This window comes from Mixophyes fleayi, chromosome 10 (genome assembly GCF_038048845.1).
Source record: "Mixophyes fleayi isolate aMixFle1 chromosome 10, aMixFle1.hap1, whole genome shotgun sequence".
Taxonomy (NCBI): Eukaryota; Metazoa; Chordata; class Amphibia; order Anura; family Limnodynastidae; genus Mixophyes; species Mixophyes fleayi.
Window position 1 is genome coordinate 90,701,706 of NC_134411.1, and position 20,084 is coordinate 90,721,789.

Genomic DNA, 20,084 nt, shown 5'->3' on the forward strand with positions numbered 1-20,084 from the left:
AGGGTTGCTGAGCTCGGACCTATACGATATAGACAAGTGATTATTGGTTTGATGCAGTTTGCTGGACATGCTGGGTTTTGTAGTTCCACAGCACCAGGAGAGCATCCGCTTGGTGCCTTCTGTTCTAAATGGACAGTAACAACAGTTTAATAGATAAATAGATAAATGTGACTATTGGGTTGATATATTGGAAGGGGGAAAAAAACCAATAATTCTCCCTTTGCTTGTGTTGGATCCTGGAACCCCTGTTTTGGATTCCCTAGTAACTATAAGAGTCTTTCCAAGTCCTGGTATGATGGTTGGGTTCATGGTTTAGTGCTGAAAGTGTAGACAGAATTGTGTGCGATTGCTGTCTCTCTTCCCCAGGGTATCTCCGCTTTCCATCAGAATGTTCTCCTGTCTGTTCTGTTTTTAAAGTGGTGCTTCAGCTAAACCTGATCAATATTTTGCCTTCCATGCGTGAAGAGCCAGATGTTAGAAGTTTCCTATTGTTGGGAAAAAAAACGGTCCCACAAGCTTTCTGGCAATCAATAGGCTGACACATGCGCTGATCGCCTCCCGTTAAATCTGGCAGGAACATATCCTCCCTTGCACGTATTTTTGGTTCAACGGCTACTAAAAGTGATGGGCCTTTCACTAGACGTTATCGAAGTCTCACCAGCTTGTTGGGTTCCCTCTAACTCACCGCCCAATTAAGTTTCCCAACTTGCTCCAGCTGACACATCCTTATCTCCTGCTACTGCCATGCACCCACCTCTGGCGTCTTCATTAAAAGCTCAGAGACTACAATGCTTATTTAGAGCTCACAGCCTTGTGCGCCTCCGTGGTGCCGGCCATCCTTACACACCTTCTAGAGGCGGATGGTGAAGTCTGCAGAGTAGCAATCAAACAGGTGTCTCTGTATTTTAGCTTCCAGTTTCATGGATTAAAGTTGTGTAACAAATATATATAATTATTTCTCTATATATCTATGTCTCGGGAATGGTATCTGGGTATTGTTGGTTACATATAGTATATAATATTATTAATCATTATCTGGAGCATCACGCAGTGGCTCAGTGGTTAGCACTTCTGCCTCACAGCACTGGGGTCATGAGTTCAATACCCGAACCATGGCCTTATCTGTGTGGAGTTTGTATGTTCTCCCTGTGTTTGCGTGGGTTTCCTCCCACACTCCAAAAACATACTGGTAGGTTAATTGGCAGCTATCAAAATTGACCCTAGTCTCTCTCTCTGTGTCTGTGTGTGTGTTGGGGAATTTAGACTGTAAGCTCCAATGGGGCAGGGACTGATGTGAATGAGTTCTCTGTACAGCGCTGCGGAATCAGTGGCGCTATATAAATAAATGGTGATGGTGAGTGAAATCCAGCCCAATTATCTTCGCAGTGTGAATAATTAGATGCCGTTCTGGTAAAACCAGTGTTTTCAAGTCTCCTTCTTAGAAGTTCCAATAACCAATAATTACATTACTACAGTACCTGAAGCGGTTCCCTTAATTGAGGTCTGTTATAAAAACAAAATTATTGTGGCACTCAGTCTTTTGTGGGTGTTGGGGGGGATTACGCGTTACTGTGTACGTACAATGCGGGCACTAATCCCTGTCTTTTGTCTCTTTCCATGTAGCACTTACAGCAGCATGAGAGTGGAGTGGACGGGGAGTCCTCGTACTATCACTGCGTGCTGTGCTCTTACTCCACCAAGGCCAAGCTCAACCTGATCCAGCATGTCCGCTCCATGAAACACCAGCGCAGCGAGAGCCTGCGCAAACTCCAGCGGCTGCAGAAGGGACTCCCGGAAGAAGAGGAAGACTTGGGGCAAATTTTCACCATCCGAACATCTTCGCCTCCCGCAGAGTCCGGTCAGTGTTTTATATAAACGTCTGTCTGTGTCATTGCAGCAACTAGGGATCAACGGGAAACACCTTTACACACACCTGCTGCAAAGAGCACAACTGTCTTTCTGTATCTGCAGACTTTCCAACCACACAAACCAAACATTTCCCTCCAGATAACCCCCCCAGGGGCACTTACTGCTAATTGCTGCCATAATGAGGCTTCACAAGTACCGGGAGACGGCCCGGTTCACCCAAGGGATGCCACGAGGCTGCCTCTAATCCCAGCGGTGTTTGCTCTAGAGGATACGTCTGTTTACCGCACACAGGTTCTAACTTTTAAAACTACTTTTTAGGCACTTTCCTGCACCCCCCCATCTTCCATGAGGTGGTGCTCTGCCCCTTGCCGGAGATCCTGGCTGCGCCTCTTGCATTCCTATGGTGAGACAGGATCCTCTTAGTGGACATATTGTTTCAGCAGATTCTGCTAATCTGTGCCGAGTCCTTGGCATCTCTCCCCTTGCACATTGCCCGCATTGTTACAGGTCTCTGATGAGAGTGTGTGGGGCTGGAGAGGGTGGGGGTCTAGGAGGGATACTCAGCACAAAGCCTGCTCCTTGAAGGGAGCTTTTGTTTGGACAGGAAGAGGGTGAGTGTTACTGTCAGTTTCTGATTCCACCAGTTTGTCTCCCAGTGCCTGGGCTCCTCCCCTCCCCCCCCCCCCCCCTCCATCTCCTGTCCAGGCTTCATGGGACTGGTGCTTTGTGTGTGTATGCAAGCAGAGAGTCTGTATCTCATTAACCCCGTCATTCGGGCTATCCCCCCTCTCTTTCTGGGCCCCTGTGTAAAGCATCTCATGTCAGTCATGTGTTCATACAGCTCCTTCACACTCAATATGTTCTCTATTGTAACCAGAGAATACAGATACATGCTTTTCCCTTGCAGGGTGCTGCTTTCACACCTAAACCAATAGCCCTTTCTGGTGTAATAACCTAGACCTCCTCTTGGACTGCGTTTTATGTCTGTGACCTAATCGTATATGTTTAATTAGCACTGCGCTGTGGTTCTGTGACCGCCTGAAGTGTCCAGGGGAGCACAGTATGGACTCGGGGCCTCTCCTGTGATGCCGGGCAGGTTACTGCGAGGATTACACAGCCCTCGAAATGATTGTTCTTTGTTTGTCTGGCTGGCACTCTATTAATCTCCCCACTACCAGGAGCGTCCGGCGTTCATGTTTCCAGGCGGTAAGATGCAGACAGGAGGGAAGAGGGCCTTGGAATTTCAGCAATGCCATGTGGCCTGTTTCTGGTTTGCTCTCTCCTGCTCTCCGAGCCCAGCGATTTGGAAAAGGATATGAATCTCTACATGCTGCTCATTTTTCTTTTTATTAAAGAGTTTGCTGAATAATTCTTCTGTGTAATCTGCCCCCGGCTGTTTATGAGAGGTATTATGGCAAGGTTAGAGAGGGCAGAAAGACTGGCTGGCAGAGTAAATGTTGCCCCTTTAGTCAGGTGTCTCTGTCTTTTTTTTATTTAGGGACGAGTTTGTGCTTGGAGTAGTGTGTGGGGGGAGAGAGGGGGAGCTGCGTTGCTGCTGCTGAACTTTGGCTTGTTGCTTTTTGTGAAATTGCTTCCAAAATTGGAATAGATCATTCTGAAAACCGCTCTACATTGAGCTGTGAACAGCGGTACTGTAGCCCATAGCGACCTGTCAGATTGCAGCCGACGTTTATTGTAGTACAGCTTACAAAGTGAAAGCTATGTGTTACAACACCTTTTTTTTTTTTTTTTGCACCAATACCTGTGCAGCAGTTTTCTGTGTATTGACCTGAGGTCATCCAGCAACTCTGTACCCAAAGCTGTTCACTTCAAACTGAGCAGAGACGGAGCTCTCTGGACACCACAAGGATTATGCATAGTGTAGAGAAAACCATTTGCGTCTCTGGAAGCTATTTAGCCAGCAGCGTTTGATGGGATTATTTCCTCTTAACGATCGACATTAGTTGGGATCTCTCTGCTCCTGTGCAGGCCAGAAAGAGGATGTCTGGTCATGGTTGAAAGCATGACGCAGCGTTAAACTGTGCCTAGGCACCAGGCCTCACCCAGGACCGAAAAGATGCCACAGTGAACCGCTAAGCTGAGTTTGGTTCAGCCCAAACAATGGCTGCCTGGCCTGTGTGTAGACGACTGATACACTTTTAATTATAGTCTCTGTGCACCACAAGCTTCTCCAGTCTGGAAGAATGCAGTCTATGTTCATGTACAAGTGGGACAGTTCATCCACCCTCCTTCCTCCCCCCACACGTTCTCTCCCCCACCCCCCCCAGTCACTCATTTCGTCTCCCTGCGCAAATTGAAAACGACTAACCTTGTCATATTTAGTGCATTGCTCACAGCCGCTGCTTTCCAGGGCTAATCAGGCACAAACATATTCGCAAAGTTGCAAAGCTCTGAGCTGTCTTCTAAGCATTAAAGTGTCCTGTCTGCCTGGGAGGTCACTCCTATCTTGGCTGTGCCGCTCATGTACGGCCAGTAATATTGATTGATTAATGTATAAAAAGCACCAAATCCATTTGCTTCTATAAAACCGAGCAAAGTGCATTCACTCGCTTGGAATTTTCACCTCATCCTTTTGTTTGAAGGACGTGTGCACGCCGTTATTAATATACCAACAGGATTATTTTCTTTTTGTTTTGTCTCTGTTCTGTTACATTTATGCGGTTTTCAACCAATCTATGGTTTGAGTGTCTGTTTTTAGTTTTGGATTGTGCGCTTTTAGTCTGCTACCTGTTTTTAAAGCCCACTTTACTGTGAACGGAGATATATTTATGTCATACTTTTGTTAAAAATTGTTCTTTAAAGACTAAACAGTGGAAGCGGCCATTTTGTGGACTGAACCATTATTAGTAGGGGTGCAGCTAATAATAGTGAAAGGATAGTTCACTGGAAACTGATGTCACGCTGAGGTATAACTTTTTGTTTTAGAAGTGAAAATGTGTCCTATTCATAACAGGTGTGGTTTTACTTTAATTCTGCATAACCGTACTATTTTTCCTGGAAAACAGTGTTTTGGTTACAGATTTCCACTTGGTGTCAAAATCGCAGTGGGTTGACTAGTAACTACTGCCCTAAATAAGTGTCTAATGTCCTCCAATTCACAGCATGGTTTGTTTGTTTTTAAAGCTACCTGCATCTCCCCTCTTTGATTTGTCACAATCTTCCCTCCCCGTCACTCTCTGTGACCTCTCAATGGATTGAAACCAATTTTGCGTCTGTTTACCAGTGAACGTTTTATTCGTGCCGCTAATTATCAGGAACCAATCACGAGGGCTTAGGGTGAGGGCTTCAGTGACCGTCGCTCTTAAGATCCTGTGCTACATTTACCGGATCACGCCGTATGGAACAGAAAAGTGAATTTTCTCCTAAAGCCTTAAGTGGGGAAGCCATGCTAATTGTAAATCAATGCATCTTAAAATGTACCATTGATCTGCAGCTAGAAGTTAGAGAAAAAGAAACTGTAATTACTGCCCTGTTTCAAGGGCTTCCTTTTTTCAATTCTTGCGTTCCACGAAAATAAATAGACGTGATAGATGGAGCAGATGACTTTTTAATAATGTTTAATTTGCGTATTTATTTTCTTTACTGTAATTTGTGTCTGGTTATTTATTTATTTTTGCCAATGATGCGGGTAATTTGGTGATACTGCCTCTCGGATTGGCATCGATATTCCTAACCATTCCCTATTCGTTGGCCAAACAACAAACCCGTGTTGACTGACTATCCATATTCTTTCCCTGCAGTCCCCTAATATATTAGCTAGCGTAATGTCGGCATATAAAGCGATATTCCCTGACAGGACATCAACCGGACTGAAATATATTGCCGTTAATGTTTTATAACTCCTTGGCACAGGCCTCTGTTGGGCACAGCACAGTCGTATAGTTGGAGCAGAGAGCATTCTGGGAGTTCTGCTGGTCTCTCAGAGCTGATGTTTGCCGTGTCACAGTCTCCTAACAAGCCTGGAACAAGTGGCAGCTGTTGGTTAGAAATTGATTTAATTAATTGCTATGCCAATAAGCCAGCTCGTTACGCCTGCCATTGGTTAGGAGAATGACTAACAAGTCCACTGATCAATGGATCCAATAAAGATTTTACTTATTAATGAGCAGAGCACTAATTACCGTTATCCAGTGACCAATTAGGCTTAGTGTATCATGAGCTGGTGCCTGCACTTAGCGTACAGATGAGCAACGGAGGTGGCAGCAGTGGAAATAAACCAAGGACGATGTGACTTTGAAAGGGGTCAATTTTGCAGGGTCTCGAAAAGGAGTAGCATCCCGTTCACTGAGAATTGAATGTTATACGAGGCTCAGACTGACCTTGTCTAGATAGTGCCGTGTATTGGGGTGTCATTCATTGGGCTAGCCAGGAAAGGCCAGACAGACCTCCTGGGCTGTTTACATTAAGAGGTATGCGGGCAGCACGGTGGCTCAGTGGTTAGCACTTCTGCCTCACAGCACTGGGGTCAAGAGTTCAATTCCCGACCATGGCCTTATCTGTGTGGAGTTTGTATGTTCTCCTCGTGTTTGCGTGGGTTTTCTCCGGGTGCTCTGGTTTCCTCCCACACTCCAAAAACATACTGGTAGGTGAATTGGCTGCTATCAAATTGCCCTTAGTCTGTGTGTGTGTGTGTGTGTGTGTTAGGGAATTTAGACTGTAAGCCCCAATGGGGCAGGGACTGGTGTGAATGAGTTCTCTGTACAGCGCTGCGGAATCAGTGGCGCTATATAAATAAATGATGATGATCGGTGTACAGGTACTGCCATGTGACTTGTGGACGATTTAATCCTCCCATTCTCTAGCACAGCCTGATTCCTGTCTGCAGAGCCTCTTTTAGAACGTGGTGTGAACTCTGGTGTCGCGGTTGTTTACATGTAGCCGTGATTGGATGTGGTGTTGTGTTCTGTCAATCAGAGGGAGGTGCGAGGAGCCGCTGCCTGAAGATGGGAGTTGTAAAAAGATGACAGAGAGAGTTTAACGTAAGCTCTTAAGTAGTAAGAGTGTATAGAGGCCCAGGACAGGGATTTGTGGTGAGGCTGGAGGTATTCAGTGAGGTCTGAGCAAAGTCCCTAGGAATCTGCTACTTCTCAACTTGTCTACTGCTTCCCTTATTGACCCGGTCAGACCCCTTGTGAGTTCCCTAATTGAAAATTAATACAGGATCAATGCAGGAGGCATTTTGCATATTGATTATACACAGAACTGAACGCACCATATGTGTGGCAGATTGATCGAGGGCCCGAGACGGCTCAAGGAAGCGAGACATCTTCCAGGCTGGTTCGTGTGGGTATGAGAGAGGATCCAGGATTCTCTGTGCTATGGCTTGTAGGACAGCGAGGGAACACAGAGCATCTCTAGGAAGTTGTCTGTTTACATTGCTGCTTTCATCATTTACCGTTGCTACATTAGGCCCCGAATCCGGGAAGTAACCCTCAGTGTTCCGTCTAGAAGTGCGAGTTACTGATCAGAGTGTTACATTGTAACAGCTATAAATATGCAAATCAGTCGTTGAATTCAGCTTAAAGCTATTTTTATTTTATTTATTTTTTTGTTTGTTTTTCTGCCAAAATCTAAAATATAGATTTACCCCATCCTTAATCTCGGTGGTTGTTTTTCCTTTTTGAGTTGTTTAAAAGATGAACTGGAGATGCGGATAAAAACACAGGATTCTGCTTTTTGGCGATGTTGTAGCTGGTTCCCTGCAAATTCATTGGTTAGAACGAGCACAGTCCGTTACGTAGGTTCTCAATAATCCGTCTGTTCCAAACAAGGAAGTTACACCATCCAGTTGTGGACTTGCCTCCTGTGCGTTTTGGGAAATGTCATTTTGCGTCAGTTTACCTATACCTGGTGGTGATTTCGGTGTGAAATGGAACCGTGTCTCTTTGTAAACACCTATAAATTAAAACTGGACTTTTTTTTAGTGGTGCAGTTTTGTTAGATGGTCCTAGGTTGTCTGTTCTGCATATGACCTGTCTGAATAAAAACACTTACCTGGTTTATCTAGTCCGCACATGATTCACCTGTGGCCCCTCCAGCTGTTATAGAACTATATCTCCCAGCATGCCACTCTCTTGGAACCCTCGTGTTTATCCTACATCTCTTCAGCAGTATTTTAGCCATCCGTTAAGACCATCTGGGGCAGGTTCCGTTCCGTGCGAGGTGCCGCTGTACGTCGCCTCAGTCTCCAGCTGCGCACGTTGCCGCCTATTACGGTAGGAATATCCGCAAATTTTTCTATGGGGCGCGAGGAAAAATGAGCAGAAAATTTGAGCCTGAACATCGCCTCCATATGTCTCCGCGGACTGTTCCGGCGACACGTTGTGTTTAGAATTGACCGGTTAGCCCAAGATATAATTGTGTTAATATAATGGTGAATGTTTGTGATTAGAAATAATACCAACCACTTTTCAATATAATTTTTATGTGAATCGGTAAGGCCTGTGGTGTAATAGGTCTCAAGTTACCTGCGCCCTTTTAATTTGCAAACACGGGACACGTTCTGGGAGAGGCGACTCTTTGGGTGTCGCTGCGTCATCCGTTTAAAAGTGAAACTGTGTGTTTGTTTGCACAGGCTCTGATCGCTATGTGAGCGAGCTTTACCTTGGTGTGACTGCAGCTTTTGTTCCATCTATTTTTAAAGCTCGTATTAACACATGCTGGCATACATATATGGATTTTGTCCCCGTGTTATTACGGGGATGGTTTGTAGTGGTGTCGGGTGGGTCTGTCCTCTCCCCCCCTCCCGTAGGAGGGGCCAGTGTGCGTCTCCCATTGTCCCAGCCCTATTGAATTTACATTTCTCATGGTGATATGAACACGGGTGTATTTTGAGGAAGTGAGAGATGATTTCTCGCCATGACGGGACATAATGGATTCACGCTCTGCTCGGAGAAGCCACGTAAAATGTGGCCTCTGCCTACGGTGAGCCCTGTTATACGCAGGGTCTATAGACAACATGCACAAACCTGCGTGCTCAGGAATGAATAGAGAGGTCTAGATATGCAAACATCAGGCCTTGCAGCCTGGGACTCTGCTAAGCAGATATACCGTATATTCCATTTATTATGTATATTCATCCCACATTGTTCTATCCACGTCCTTGTACATCTGCACAGCCTCCGTGCTAATAAAGGACATGTGTACTCTTCTAACACACCTACAGGGCCTCAATAGGTAGGAGCACAGCACAAAAAAAATAGTAGCAAATTTGGACAAACCATGTTGCTGCAAAGTAAGGGGTGTACATGCATTTTTTTTTATTTATTTTTTTTAAATGTATTTTTATTTTATTTGCTTTGCAAGCAAAATACTAGCTTCTTTTGCATGTAGAGCACAAATACTGGACAGCTTTATTTTTTACGCTGCAATTTAGAGTTGAGCTACAACAGGCTCCCTCCCAAATCTGTCCACACATTTGTATCCCCCCCCCCAACGACAGTGCAACATGTTTAACAGATACCAATTCACCTACCAGGGACAGGTGGTTAAGGGCGTAACAGATCAATTGTGTGGTTTTTTTGTTTTTTTTTATCTTCTTTCATGTTTAATTGTTTTTGTGTCTCTCGCCCACTTTGCAATGGGAGAATTCATTCCCTGAAATAAGTGTTTGGAGCCCCTGTTGGCACTGTCCTTAAATGCATTTTGCAGCAAGATGAAGACTTGAGTTTCCTCCACATCAGACATTATGACCTAGGAAGTCATTTAGTCTCTCCCATGTCTCTGGTTTCTTGGCTTTTCGCTCTCTGTTCTCGTTCTGTACCTCCCTATGCTAAGGATGACACCTGTAGGCTGTGTGTGGAACTGCAGCGAGAGAGACCAGACGAGCGGATGAGCAATCACAGCACAATAGAGAAACCACTTCTCTGTTCATTTGTGGCCCTGCTGCTACAAAGGCTATGAAAAGAAACATTACTGTCCATTATGCCTTTTTTATGCTTCGGAAATGAATCTAGTACCTTTCTGGACTCTACCTACTATGAATTGTTTTCCAGATTGAGTAGACAAAAAAAGTACACTGTGTTATCGGGTTTACGCTGTATATTAAATATTGAGGCAGTGGTTGGTGTGTACAGTGTGAGCATACATTAAGACACTCTTCCTTCAACCAGTATTTTGTTGCTTTACAGATGATCCGATCGAGGATACTGACGGACCTTACGATACCGTTGACCCGGAGGAAGTCCCAAAAGAGCAGGAGCCTGAGGGGACAACAGAATCCAACAAGAGCACAGGTATAGTACCATGTATCTAGTCAGTCTGTGGGTGATATTCAGCCTCCTGTTGGTCATGTATAAGACCCTTTATACAAATTTGTATTAGATGTTCCTTTCTTAAGGAAAGCAAATACTTAGAAACGTTCTTGTGTCCAGGCTCCAAAACGCTTATTACATTTGTATTTTTGTCTCAGCACCTCCCGCCCCCCCTGAGAAGGATCCTGCAGACTCTGCGCACTCTAAGCTTTCATCAGCCTCCACCACTGAGCCTCCCTTGGCCAAGCGACCAAAATCCGCGGATGAGAAGAAGAATGAGCAGGTAGAGGTCACTCTTCTAGTTCCTTGTTACTGGAGCACTGTCGTATCTCGTTCTTTCTCTGCTACCATCTATCTTTCAGGTTTCTCCTCCGGTACTAACCGTGTGCTCTTTTCAGCTCTACCAGTGTCCGTACTGCAAGTACAGCAACGCGGATGTCAACCGGCTGCGGGCCCACGCCATGACCCAACACTCTGTGCAGCCGATGCTGCGTTGTCCGCTTTGCCAGGATATGTTGAACAACAAGATCCACCTCCAGCTCCACCTCACCCATTTACACAGCGTGGCCCCCGACTGTGTGGAAAAACTAATTGTCACGGTAAGTGATTCATCCCGTTCCCGTCGGCTTTAAAACGTTAGAAGCCGTGAGATCGTTTCCTTAATATGTCGTAGATGTGTACATGGAGGGTTTGCCGTTTATGCCACATAAATAGGCTTTGTTTTACTGTGCCACGTTTTAAAGGAACGTTAAATTAGCGAGAGAGTAAAAACTCAGGATGTGAAGGAGAGTCCGTCCCGAGACACTGTAGCCGGCCACGGCACCGCTGTGCGCATGTGTTGCTGGCATTCATGTAATGTCCCTAATAATAACTCAGACAGCTCTCTACAACCTGCCCTGTGTCACGTCTGTTACCACGGCAACCGGGGCTTTGATTCTGCTCCACATCCTGCATTACTCTCTACGTGCACTCCGTCCTCTCGGAGACTTGTGGTCACCTCCCTTCACTGACCATGTCCTCGTGCTTTCTACAACCCAGTATGTCGTCAAACGCAGCCGACGTCTCCGCCAACCGCATCACCCTGCCGGTTCACCCTGCACTCTTCATTTAACAGCGTCCTGTGTCTTATAGGTCCCTCGGCCTCTCTTCCCCCCCCTTCCCCTCTGTCGTTTGTCTCCTGCACACAGTTGCTCAGGACCTTAAGTGGGAGCCGCTCGGCTCATGTTTGCCAATTAGATGGTGTAAATGCAAAGTGACCTTAATATCCTCCCCTTGCTAACGAGTTTTTCTCTCCAACCTTTTGCGCTCTTTGTAATGGAAATATGCAGGCTGTCTACATGTGGGATTTGCATGTTGGACCTTGCTGACAGTCAGAGGGGCTCACCCCCCTCCCTGACCTCTTTCCTCTCTCTTTGTCTGTGTCCTTAGCTCTCCTCTCGCTGTCAGACGCTTTTCTCCACATCTCCTCCTCGCTCTGCGCCCCCCCCCCCCCCCTCTCTTTTTTTCATTGCAATATTCATAAAGTGATGGCGGGGTTACAGGGCAGGCCTGCTAGTCCGGCTTTCACCTCTCAGACGCCAGCATGGTGTAAACAGCCTCTGAAAATTTGGCCATGTCTTGTCAGCTGGGCTCCCTCACACAATTAGCATGTAATTATCCTGCCTGTGATGGGCAGCCGGTTTAGAGCCAGCTGACACGGTGCATTGCTGACCCGCGAGTCAGAGATCAGTGGGCACAGAAGCAGCGCCGTGTACTCCTTAATGATGCCATTTACATATCTGGCTAAGCAGCTGTGTATTGCAGGACCCGTGCTGTGCGATGTGCAGGACAAGTGCGATTTGTTTACGCTGGCCGCTGTGCGATTTAGAGTGTTGGGGAGCGCAGGCACTGATGAGCTCCATTACAGGTGTGTGCAGTGCCCGGTGCTCGTCCTGGCCGCACGGCGCTAAGCTAAGATTTGAGTCGTGCAGCCGTCGACGGAATGTTGGGCGCGTTGTTTGCGGATTGCGTCATGTCACACTTGATATTTGATGCGGGAGGCATTTTCAGAGATGAGGCACAGAAAAGGTAGCAGACACATTAGACCTCTCTACACCTGCCATGATTCCAATCAGGAAAGATGATTAAAGTGGAGAGCAGACAACGTCTCCCGCTCACCTCCTCGTCTGCCGTCATTCACACTTGATTGACTTCAACCTTTCAAGTACAGAAGTCTTTCTCTTATTATTCAAGGCCAGGCGAGGTTTTCTAATTAAAGTGTATGAAAACAATTATAGAGCTGTCTTGTGGAGCTGGAATTCTCTGAGTCTCTGCAATACAGCTTTGCTCTCGCTGGGTGTGGGGATTTAGCGAACACGTATTCCTCCCCTTGCCTTCAAATGAGAGTGCATCCATGCTTGTGATCCTGCGTGCCTCTTCCTGAAACGTCCTCGCGTAGAAGATCAGACAAGAAGGCTTTTGTTTGATTGTGTTATTGCATAAAACATAAGTTAACACCGTATATGTAATATTAATTAAAGTAATAGTTGCACTTCACAAGTTAATTTCTACACGAAACCTACTCTGCTTCCGGCACGTAACTTAATCTCTCTAATCCTGTGTGTACATTTGGTTGTACAAATAAGGATAGGGGTGGAATAAGTCTAATTAGAATTTTTACTGTTCTAAACTCTTCCGTTGCAGAAGTGGGAAATTGTCAGTCGAATACTGACAAACAAGACATGTTTAACAATATATTTCTGTTATCCATTCTATCTCCTCATTTGAACATGTTTCTGAGTAGTTGTCAGTCTTGTTTTTGGTTCTTGTCTATCCATTTCTTTATAACTACTTTTTTGTGTTTTTTTTTTATTTTGTTGCTGTTTGTATTGTTTTGGTTTTTTTTTTTGTTTTTTTTTGTTTTTTTCTAGTTTTACCTGCCCATCCCTTGGCAGAAGTAAATCCATCTAAATCTCTGTTTCCACAATATACCCCCCCCCCTTCCCCACACATACACATTTTTGTTCTTTCTTGTTTCTCTTTAAGGAAACACTAACAGACTGCTCCTTTCACTCAGGAACATGGCACGCTCGTCCCTCTTTAGCCGTCTGAATTAATTAGGGGTGTTAATATGTGTTTGGTAGATTAAGGAGGAAAGGGGGGGGGGGCTCCCAGCCCTTCTCTGTAATTGGCTGCCCCCACAGCCTGTGACAAAACACTCTTTGTGATCAAAGTCTGGTTTCTGTAGAAAGGGGGGAAAAAAATATTAATTAGAAGATTATTCTTTTAGTGTGTACTGATAATTACGACCGGCCACCTCCGATGTAATGAGGGGGATTGTTGAGCAGCTGCGGACACTCAGTCACTTTGTGAGGACGGTGGATGGGACACGGCTTTAAAATCTTGTTTCTTGTCTTTAGGTAACTTCTCCAGAGATCATCATGCCAACTAGTATGTTCCTTCCGGTCAGTTCACCAGAGCAAGAGAAAACTGCAGCGGCTTCTGAAGCTACAGAGAAGCTTTCAGGTAGGAGCCCATCGACTTGTAGGACCAAAAAAGCTTTTCACATCTACCAAAAACCTATAGAGAAGGGAACGCAGAAGGGGGAGTGGGCAGATAAATCAAGAAGTTGTCTATATGATTATATTGAATTGCATTTTATTATTTATTTATTTTTTCTTCTTTATAGAACCTGCTGAAGCTGTGTCCAAAAGTGGAGTTACTCCAGAGGGTACAGAACTGAGCATGGAACAGAGAGCACCTAGTGACAATAATTCCGCCAGAGAAGATTCTGGATTCTTGTGTTGGAAGAAAGGATGTAACCAAGTGTTCAAAACCTCCGCAGCGCTGCAGACGCATTTCAACGAGATTCACAACAAGCGCCCTCAGCTGCCAGTCTCCGACCGCCACGTTTACAAGTATCGCTGCAACCAGTGCAGCTTGGCTTTCAAAACCATTGAGAAACTTCAGCTGCATTCGCAGTATCACGTGATCCGGGCCGCCACCATGTGCTGTCTCTGTCAGAGGAGCTTCCGCACATTCCAAGCTCTGAAGAAACATCTGGAGACGAGCCACTTGGAGCTGAGCGAGGCAGACATCCAGCAGCTGTACAGCGGGCTCCTAGTAAACGGAGACATTACAAATGTGGGAGATTCTTCCATGACCGATGACCAAAGCATGCTGGTAGATGAGGAAAAGGAGGACGAGAGTGACCTAGAGGATAAGCAGAGTCCGACGGGAAGTGACTCGGGGTCTGTGCAAGAGGACTCTGGTTCAGAACCTAAGAGAGCTCTTCCTTTCCGTAAGGGCCCAAATTTTACGATGGAGAAGTTCTTGGATCCCTCCCGGCCCTATAAGTGTACAGTATGCAAAGAGTCCTTCACACAGAAAAACATTCTGCTGGTCCATTACAACTCTGTGTCTCATCTACACAAACTGAAAAGAGCTTTGCAAGAGTCAACAACGGGGCAACCTGAGCCCACCAGCAGCCCAGATAATAAACCATTTAAATGTAACACCTGTAGTGTCGCATATAGCCAAAGCTCAACGCTAGAAATACACATGAGGTCCGTTTTACACCAAACCAAGGCCCGGGCAGCAAAACTCGAAGCGGCAAGTGGTAGTAGCAGCGGAGTAAGTGCCAACAGTACTTGTGCATCTGCAGCCTCTGCAACCTTTACAACTACATCAAACCCTGTCAGTAGCAACGTCTCCACAATTTCAAGCTGTACAACCACAACGACGCCGGCAGTCAGCTCCAGTTTCATGAGCCAAGCAGCCATTGAACAGGTAGTCAGCACTGGTGCAAGCAACCAACTTACTGCTGGTGGTCCTTGCCCTCCTGAGCATAAAGAAGTCAATCGTAAGAAACTGGCAGACATGATAGCTTCGCGTCAGCAGCAGCAGCAGCACCAACAACAGCAGCAAGCCCAATCATTGGCCCAAGCCCAGGCACAGGTACAAGCTCATTTCCAGCAAGAGCTCCAGCAGCAAGCTGCCATCCTGCAATCTCAGTTGTTAAACCCCACTCTTCTACCCCATTTTCCTATGACCACAGAGACATTACTTCAACTTCAACAACAGCAACATCTGCTGTTTCCCTTTTACATCCCTAGTGCAGATTTCCAGTTCAACCCGGAAGTCAGTTTGCCCATGACTAGCAGCACGCTGACCTTGACGGGAAGTAGCTCCAGTTTGTTGGAAGACATGAAGACTCCTCTGCAGCTTTCACAGCAAGCTTATTCTCACCACCAGCATCTCCTGCAGCAACAACAACAAAGCCAGATGTGTATGTCTGAAGCGCACGCCTCTCTTCTTCAACTGCCAGAACAAAAGAGCAAACCTGTAAAAGAAAGTTTCAAGGAACTAAAAAAGGAGAAAGAGTTTTCTGAGAGAGCGGACGAAACCACTGCAGTTAATGAGCCCATATCTGAAGCTTTGAAGTGTAAAGAAAAGAAGGAGCTTGCGTCTGGTTCCTGTTCCGAGATTCTCTTGCTTCCACCTCGTATTGCATCAGATGCTCGAGGTAATGCCACCAAAGCCTTACTTGAGAATTTTGGGTTTGAACTTGTCATTCAGTACAATGAAAACAAACATAAAGCACAGAAAAAGAAGAGTGAACAAGCAGATTGCTTAGAGAAGTTGGAATGCAGCTCATGTGGAAAGCTTTTCTCGAATATCCTTATATTAAAGAGCCACCAGGAACATGTTCATCAACGCTATTTACCCTTTAAGCAACTTGAGAACTTTGCAAAGCAATACAGAGATCACTATGATAAACTTTATCCATTGAGACCCCAAACACCAGAGGCACCCCCGCCCCCTCCTCCTCCACCGCCACCACCTCCACCTCCTCCGGCAACTCCTCAACCAGCTGTCACCCCAACAGTTCCTACTTCTGCCCCACCTCTTACCCCACCCAGCATTTCACCAGCACAAACATCTGTGTCATTAGCTCAACTGTCAATGCCAATGGAGCTTCCTATTTTTTCACCCCTCATGATGCAAACTATGCCCTTACAATCAATGCCAGCCCAGCTTCCCCCTCAGTTGGGGTCAGTAGACACACTTTCGGCAGACTTGGCCCAATTGTATCAACATCAACTAAATCCCAATCTCTTACAACAGCAGAACAAAAGGCCACGAACTAGGATCACAGATGACCAACTAAGAGTGTTACGGCAGTACTTTGATATTAATAATTCCCCAAGTGAAGAACAGATTAAAGAAATGGCTGATAAGTCTGGTTTGCCCCAAAAAGTAATTAAACACTGGTTTAGAAACACCCTCTTTAAGGAGCGCCAACGCAACAAAGATTCCCCTTATAATTTTAATAACCCTCCCATTACTATTTTGGAAGAATTGAAGATGGATTCCAGACCTCCATCGCCAGAGCCACAAAAGCATGAATACTGGGGAAGTAAGAGGTCTTCCAGAACGCGCTTTACAGACTACCAGCTTCGTGTCCTTCAAGACTTTTTTGATGCCAATGCTTATCCAAAGGATGATGAATTTGAACAGCTTTCAAGCCTACTCAACCTTCCTACACGGGTCATTGTGGTCTGGTTCCAGAATGCTCGACAGAAAGCACGAAAGAACTATGAGAATCAAGGGGATGGCAAGGAATGTGAGCGACGTGAACTGACTAATGACCGGTATATTCGTACGAGCAACTTAAACTACCAGTGCAAAAAGTGTAACTTGGTCTTTCAGCGGATCTTTGACCTTATTAAGCATCAGAAAAAGCTTTGCTACAAAGATGAGGATGAAGATATACACGAATACAGCCAAAATGAAGACTCCATGGATGCCACTGATTTACTGACTCCTTCAAGCTCATCGTGCAGCACCCCTATGCCCTTTCAATCATTTAGCACTGCAGCCTCAACTTCTACAAACACGGCCTGCAACCTTTTAACTCAACATGTGCTAGACATGGAAGAATCTGCAATGTATAGTTCAAAATCGGAGGCTACCAATGACGATAAACCAAAGCATTTTGAATTTCCAAGGACACAGCAAAACCAAACGCAAGAACCGCAGCCAAAGCAAGAGCCGCAGCAGCCTCAGACCTCACAGTCACAGCCTCCACAGCAGGACCCATCGGAACAAAAAAGCAGTGCGACACCACAAAAGCTTCCACCTCATTCGTCTCCATCCACACAGTCACAACCCTCCCACTGTTCCATGACTCAGTCAAGTCCCAATGCAGCCCAGATTCCGCATCATTCTATGAAGCCTCTTCACTCGTCAACTCCACAGCAGTTGGCCAACTTGGCTCCTCAGTTAATTCCTTATCAATGTGATCAGTGCAAATTGGCTTTCCCCTCATTCGAACATTGGCAAGAGCATCAACAACTCCACTTTCTTAGTGCTCAAAATCAGTTTATCCATCCTCAGTTTTTAGATAGACCAATGGACATGTCCTTCATGCTTTTTGACCCCAGTAATCCACTTCTAGCAAGCCAACTTCTTTCTGGGGGACTCTCTCAGATGCCAACTGGCTCAGCTACTTCCCCTTCTACACCATCTTCCACAATGAATACCCTAAAAAGGAAGCTAGAAGAAAAGGCTAATGCGAGTCCGGGGGAGAATGATAGCGGGACGGGTGGGGACGAGCCTCATAGGGACAAGCGGTTAAGAACCACAATTACACCAGAGCAATTGGAGGTTTTGTACCAGAAATACCTCCTAGATTCTAACCCAACACGCAAAATGCTTGATCATATTGCCCATGAGGTAGGATTGAAGAAGAGAGTGGTTCAGGTGTGGTTTCAAAACACACGGGCACGGGAAAGAAAGGGGCAGTTTAGAGCAGTTGGTCCAGCACAAGCTCACAGACGTTGCCCGTTTTGCAGAGCTCTATTTAAGGCGAAAACTGCACTGGAAGCTCACATACGATCCCGTCACTGGCATGAAGCGAAAAGAGCTGGCTATAATATGAGTTTATCGGCAATGCTTGTTGACTGTGACGGAGGGATCCAATTGAAAGGAGATTTTTTTGACAGCCCTGCCTTTCATAACTTGCCACATAGTAGCAGTGATGGACAATGTATTTCCCTTTCCCCGGTGAGCAAATGCATGGATCTCTCTCCTCGTACGCTGCTCAGTCCATCATCTATTAAAGTTGAAGGAATAGAAGACTTTGAAAGCCCTTCTATGTCATCAGTCAATTTGAGCTTTGATCAGGCTAAGTTGGATAATGATGACTGCTCCTCAGTGAATACAGCTATAACTGACACCACAACAGGAGATGAAGGAAATGCTGACAACGACAGTACAACGGGTATCATAGCTGAAACCAAATCTACATCTGTAACCAGTGAAGGCATGCCAAAGTCTGCTGTGATGGCAATGTCGGAGTATGAGGACCAAATGTCTTCTGGATTGGTCAGCCCTGCCCAGAGTTTTTATAGCAAAGAGTACGAGAATGAAGGCATTGTTGATTACAGCGAAACTTCCAGTCTTGCTGACCCTTGCTCTCCTAGCCCAGGTGCAAGTGGCTCGGCGGGCAGGTCGGGTGACAGTGGAGACCGACCCGGTCAAAAGCGGTTTCGAACGCAAATGTCAAACCTTCAACTGAAAGTTCTCAAATCCTGTTTTAATGATTATAGAACTCCGACCATGCTGGAGTGTGAAGTCCTGGGCAATGATATCGGACTGCCAAAGAGAGTTGTCCAGGTCTGGTTTCAGAATGCCCGGGCAAAGGACAAGAAGTCCAAACTAAGCATGGCCAAGCACTTCGGAATAAACCAAACAAACTATGAGGGACCCAGAACAGAGTGCACTTTGTGTGGCATCAAATATAGCGCACGCCTGTCTGTGCGGGATCATATCTTCTCCCTGCAGCACATCTCCAAAGTTAAGGATGCTATTGGAAGCCAGTTGGACAAGGAGAAAGAGTACTTTGATCCAGCCACTGTTCGTCAGCTAATGGCCCAACAAGAGATTGACCGAATCAAAAAGGCCAATGAGGTTCTGGGTTTGACTCCACAACAACAGGGTGTGTTTGATAACCCTCCCTTACAAGCACTCAATCTTCCAGCACCCTACCCAGCTCTCCAAGGTATCTCTCCGGTACTCTTGCCCGGTCTCAGTAGCCCATCTCTACCTGGATTCACTCCCAGTAACACAGGTGAGCACAAGTTGAAAACGCCAATTAGTGAAAATTTTCTGATATTAGGATAATAGTGACCTATCTGAGCCAAATCTATTTTTAAATTCTTCCATTTCATGGATTTTTTTTTTTACATTTGCATTTTGACATTACACTGAACATAACTGATCTATAAATAATGGTTTGTGTTTGTGGATAAAATTTTATACCCATGCCTGTGAGATATGGTGTTCTACAATTATTGGTTTGCAATACGGAGTGGTGGTACTTTAAATTTATACTGTGCTGAGTAGACGAAGATGTTAGTGAATGCAAATTTCTGGAAAATTGAGGTTCTCTGTATAGAATGACTTGTACGCACAAAGTACTAGAATTCTATTTTGGCATAGAACTAAAAAATAAAATCCACAACCGTTGTTTAAGATTTGTCAATACATTCAGCTTCTTTTAAGAGATGGCATTTTAAATCTTCTCTGCTTCCATCACAAACGGCTACAACCACCAACAAAGCTTAGTGTACAAAGGAGATATGATATAGAACAAAAATATCAAACTATAAAGCATTGCATAAGTTATACTTATAATACTACTTCTAATACTTTGCGCTTTGTTCGAATCCACCAATCTGCAGTTTGGGTTCGTATTAACCTTAGGGGATGAAGGCTCTACACAAAGTACGAATTCTGGCTTTCACATTCTGTCCAAAATTGGTTTAACTTTTTTTTTTTTTTTTTTTTTTCTTTATTGTGTATTTATGTAGTGTGTTTTTGTTTGTTTTTTAAATGTAATAATTTTAAAGGGGTTGTTCAACCTGGTGTAGTACGGATCTGGATTTTATTGCATGTGCA

At 45.3% G+C, this 20,084-nt stretch overlaps 1 protein-coding gene across 3 annotated transcripts in view; it reads left to right on the plus strand.

Annotated features, from left to right (window-relative positions):
* Positions 1 to 20,084, plus strand: part of ZFHX3 (zinc finger homeobox 3) — a 381,355-nt gene that overhangs the window by 357,516 nt on the left and 3,755 nt on the right. For all 3 annotated transcript variants that reach the window (XM_075189119.1, XM_075189120.1, XM_075189118.1), the window contains 6 exons: positions 1,624 to 1,858; positions 10,020 to 10,124; positions 10,301 to 10,425; positions 10,541 to 10,741; positions 13,541 to 13,646; positions 13,810 to 19,254. In XM_075189119.1, coding sequence (XP_075045220.1) covers positions 1,624 to 1,858; positions 10,020 to 10,124; positions 10,301 to 10,425; positions 10,541 to 10,741; positions 13,541 to 13,646; positions 13,810 to 19,254 — 6,217 coding nt within the window. The remainder of the gene's footprint in view (positions 1 to 1,623; positions 1,859 to 10,019; positions 10,125 to 10,300; positions 10,426 to 10,540; positions 10,742 to 13,540; positions 13,647 to 13,809; positions 19,255 to 20,084) is intronic.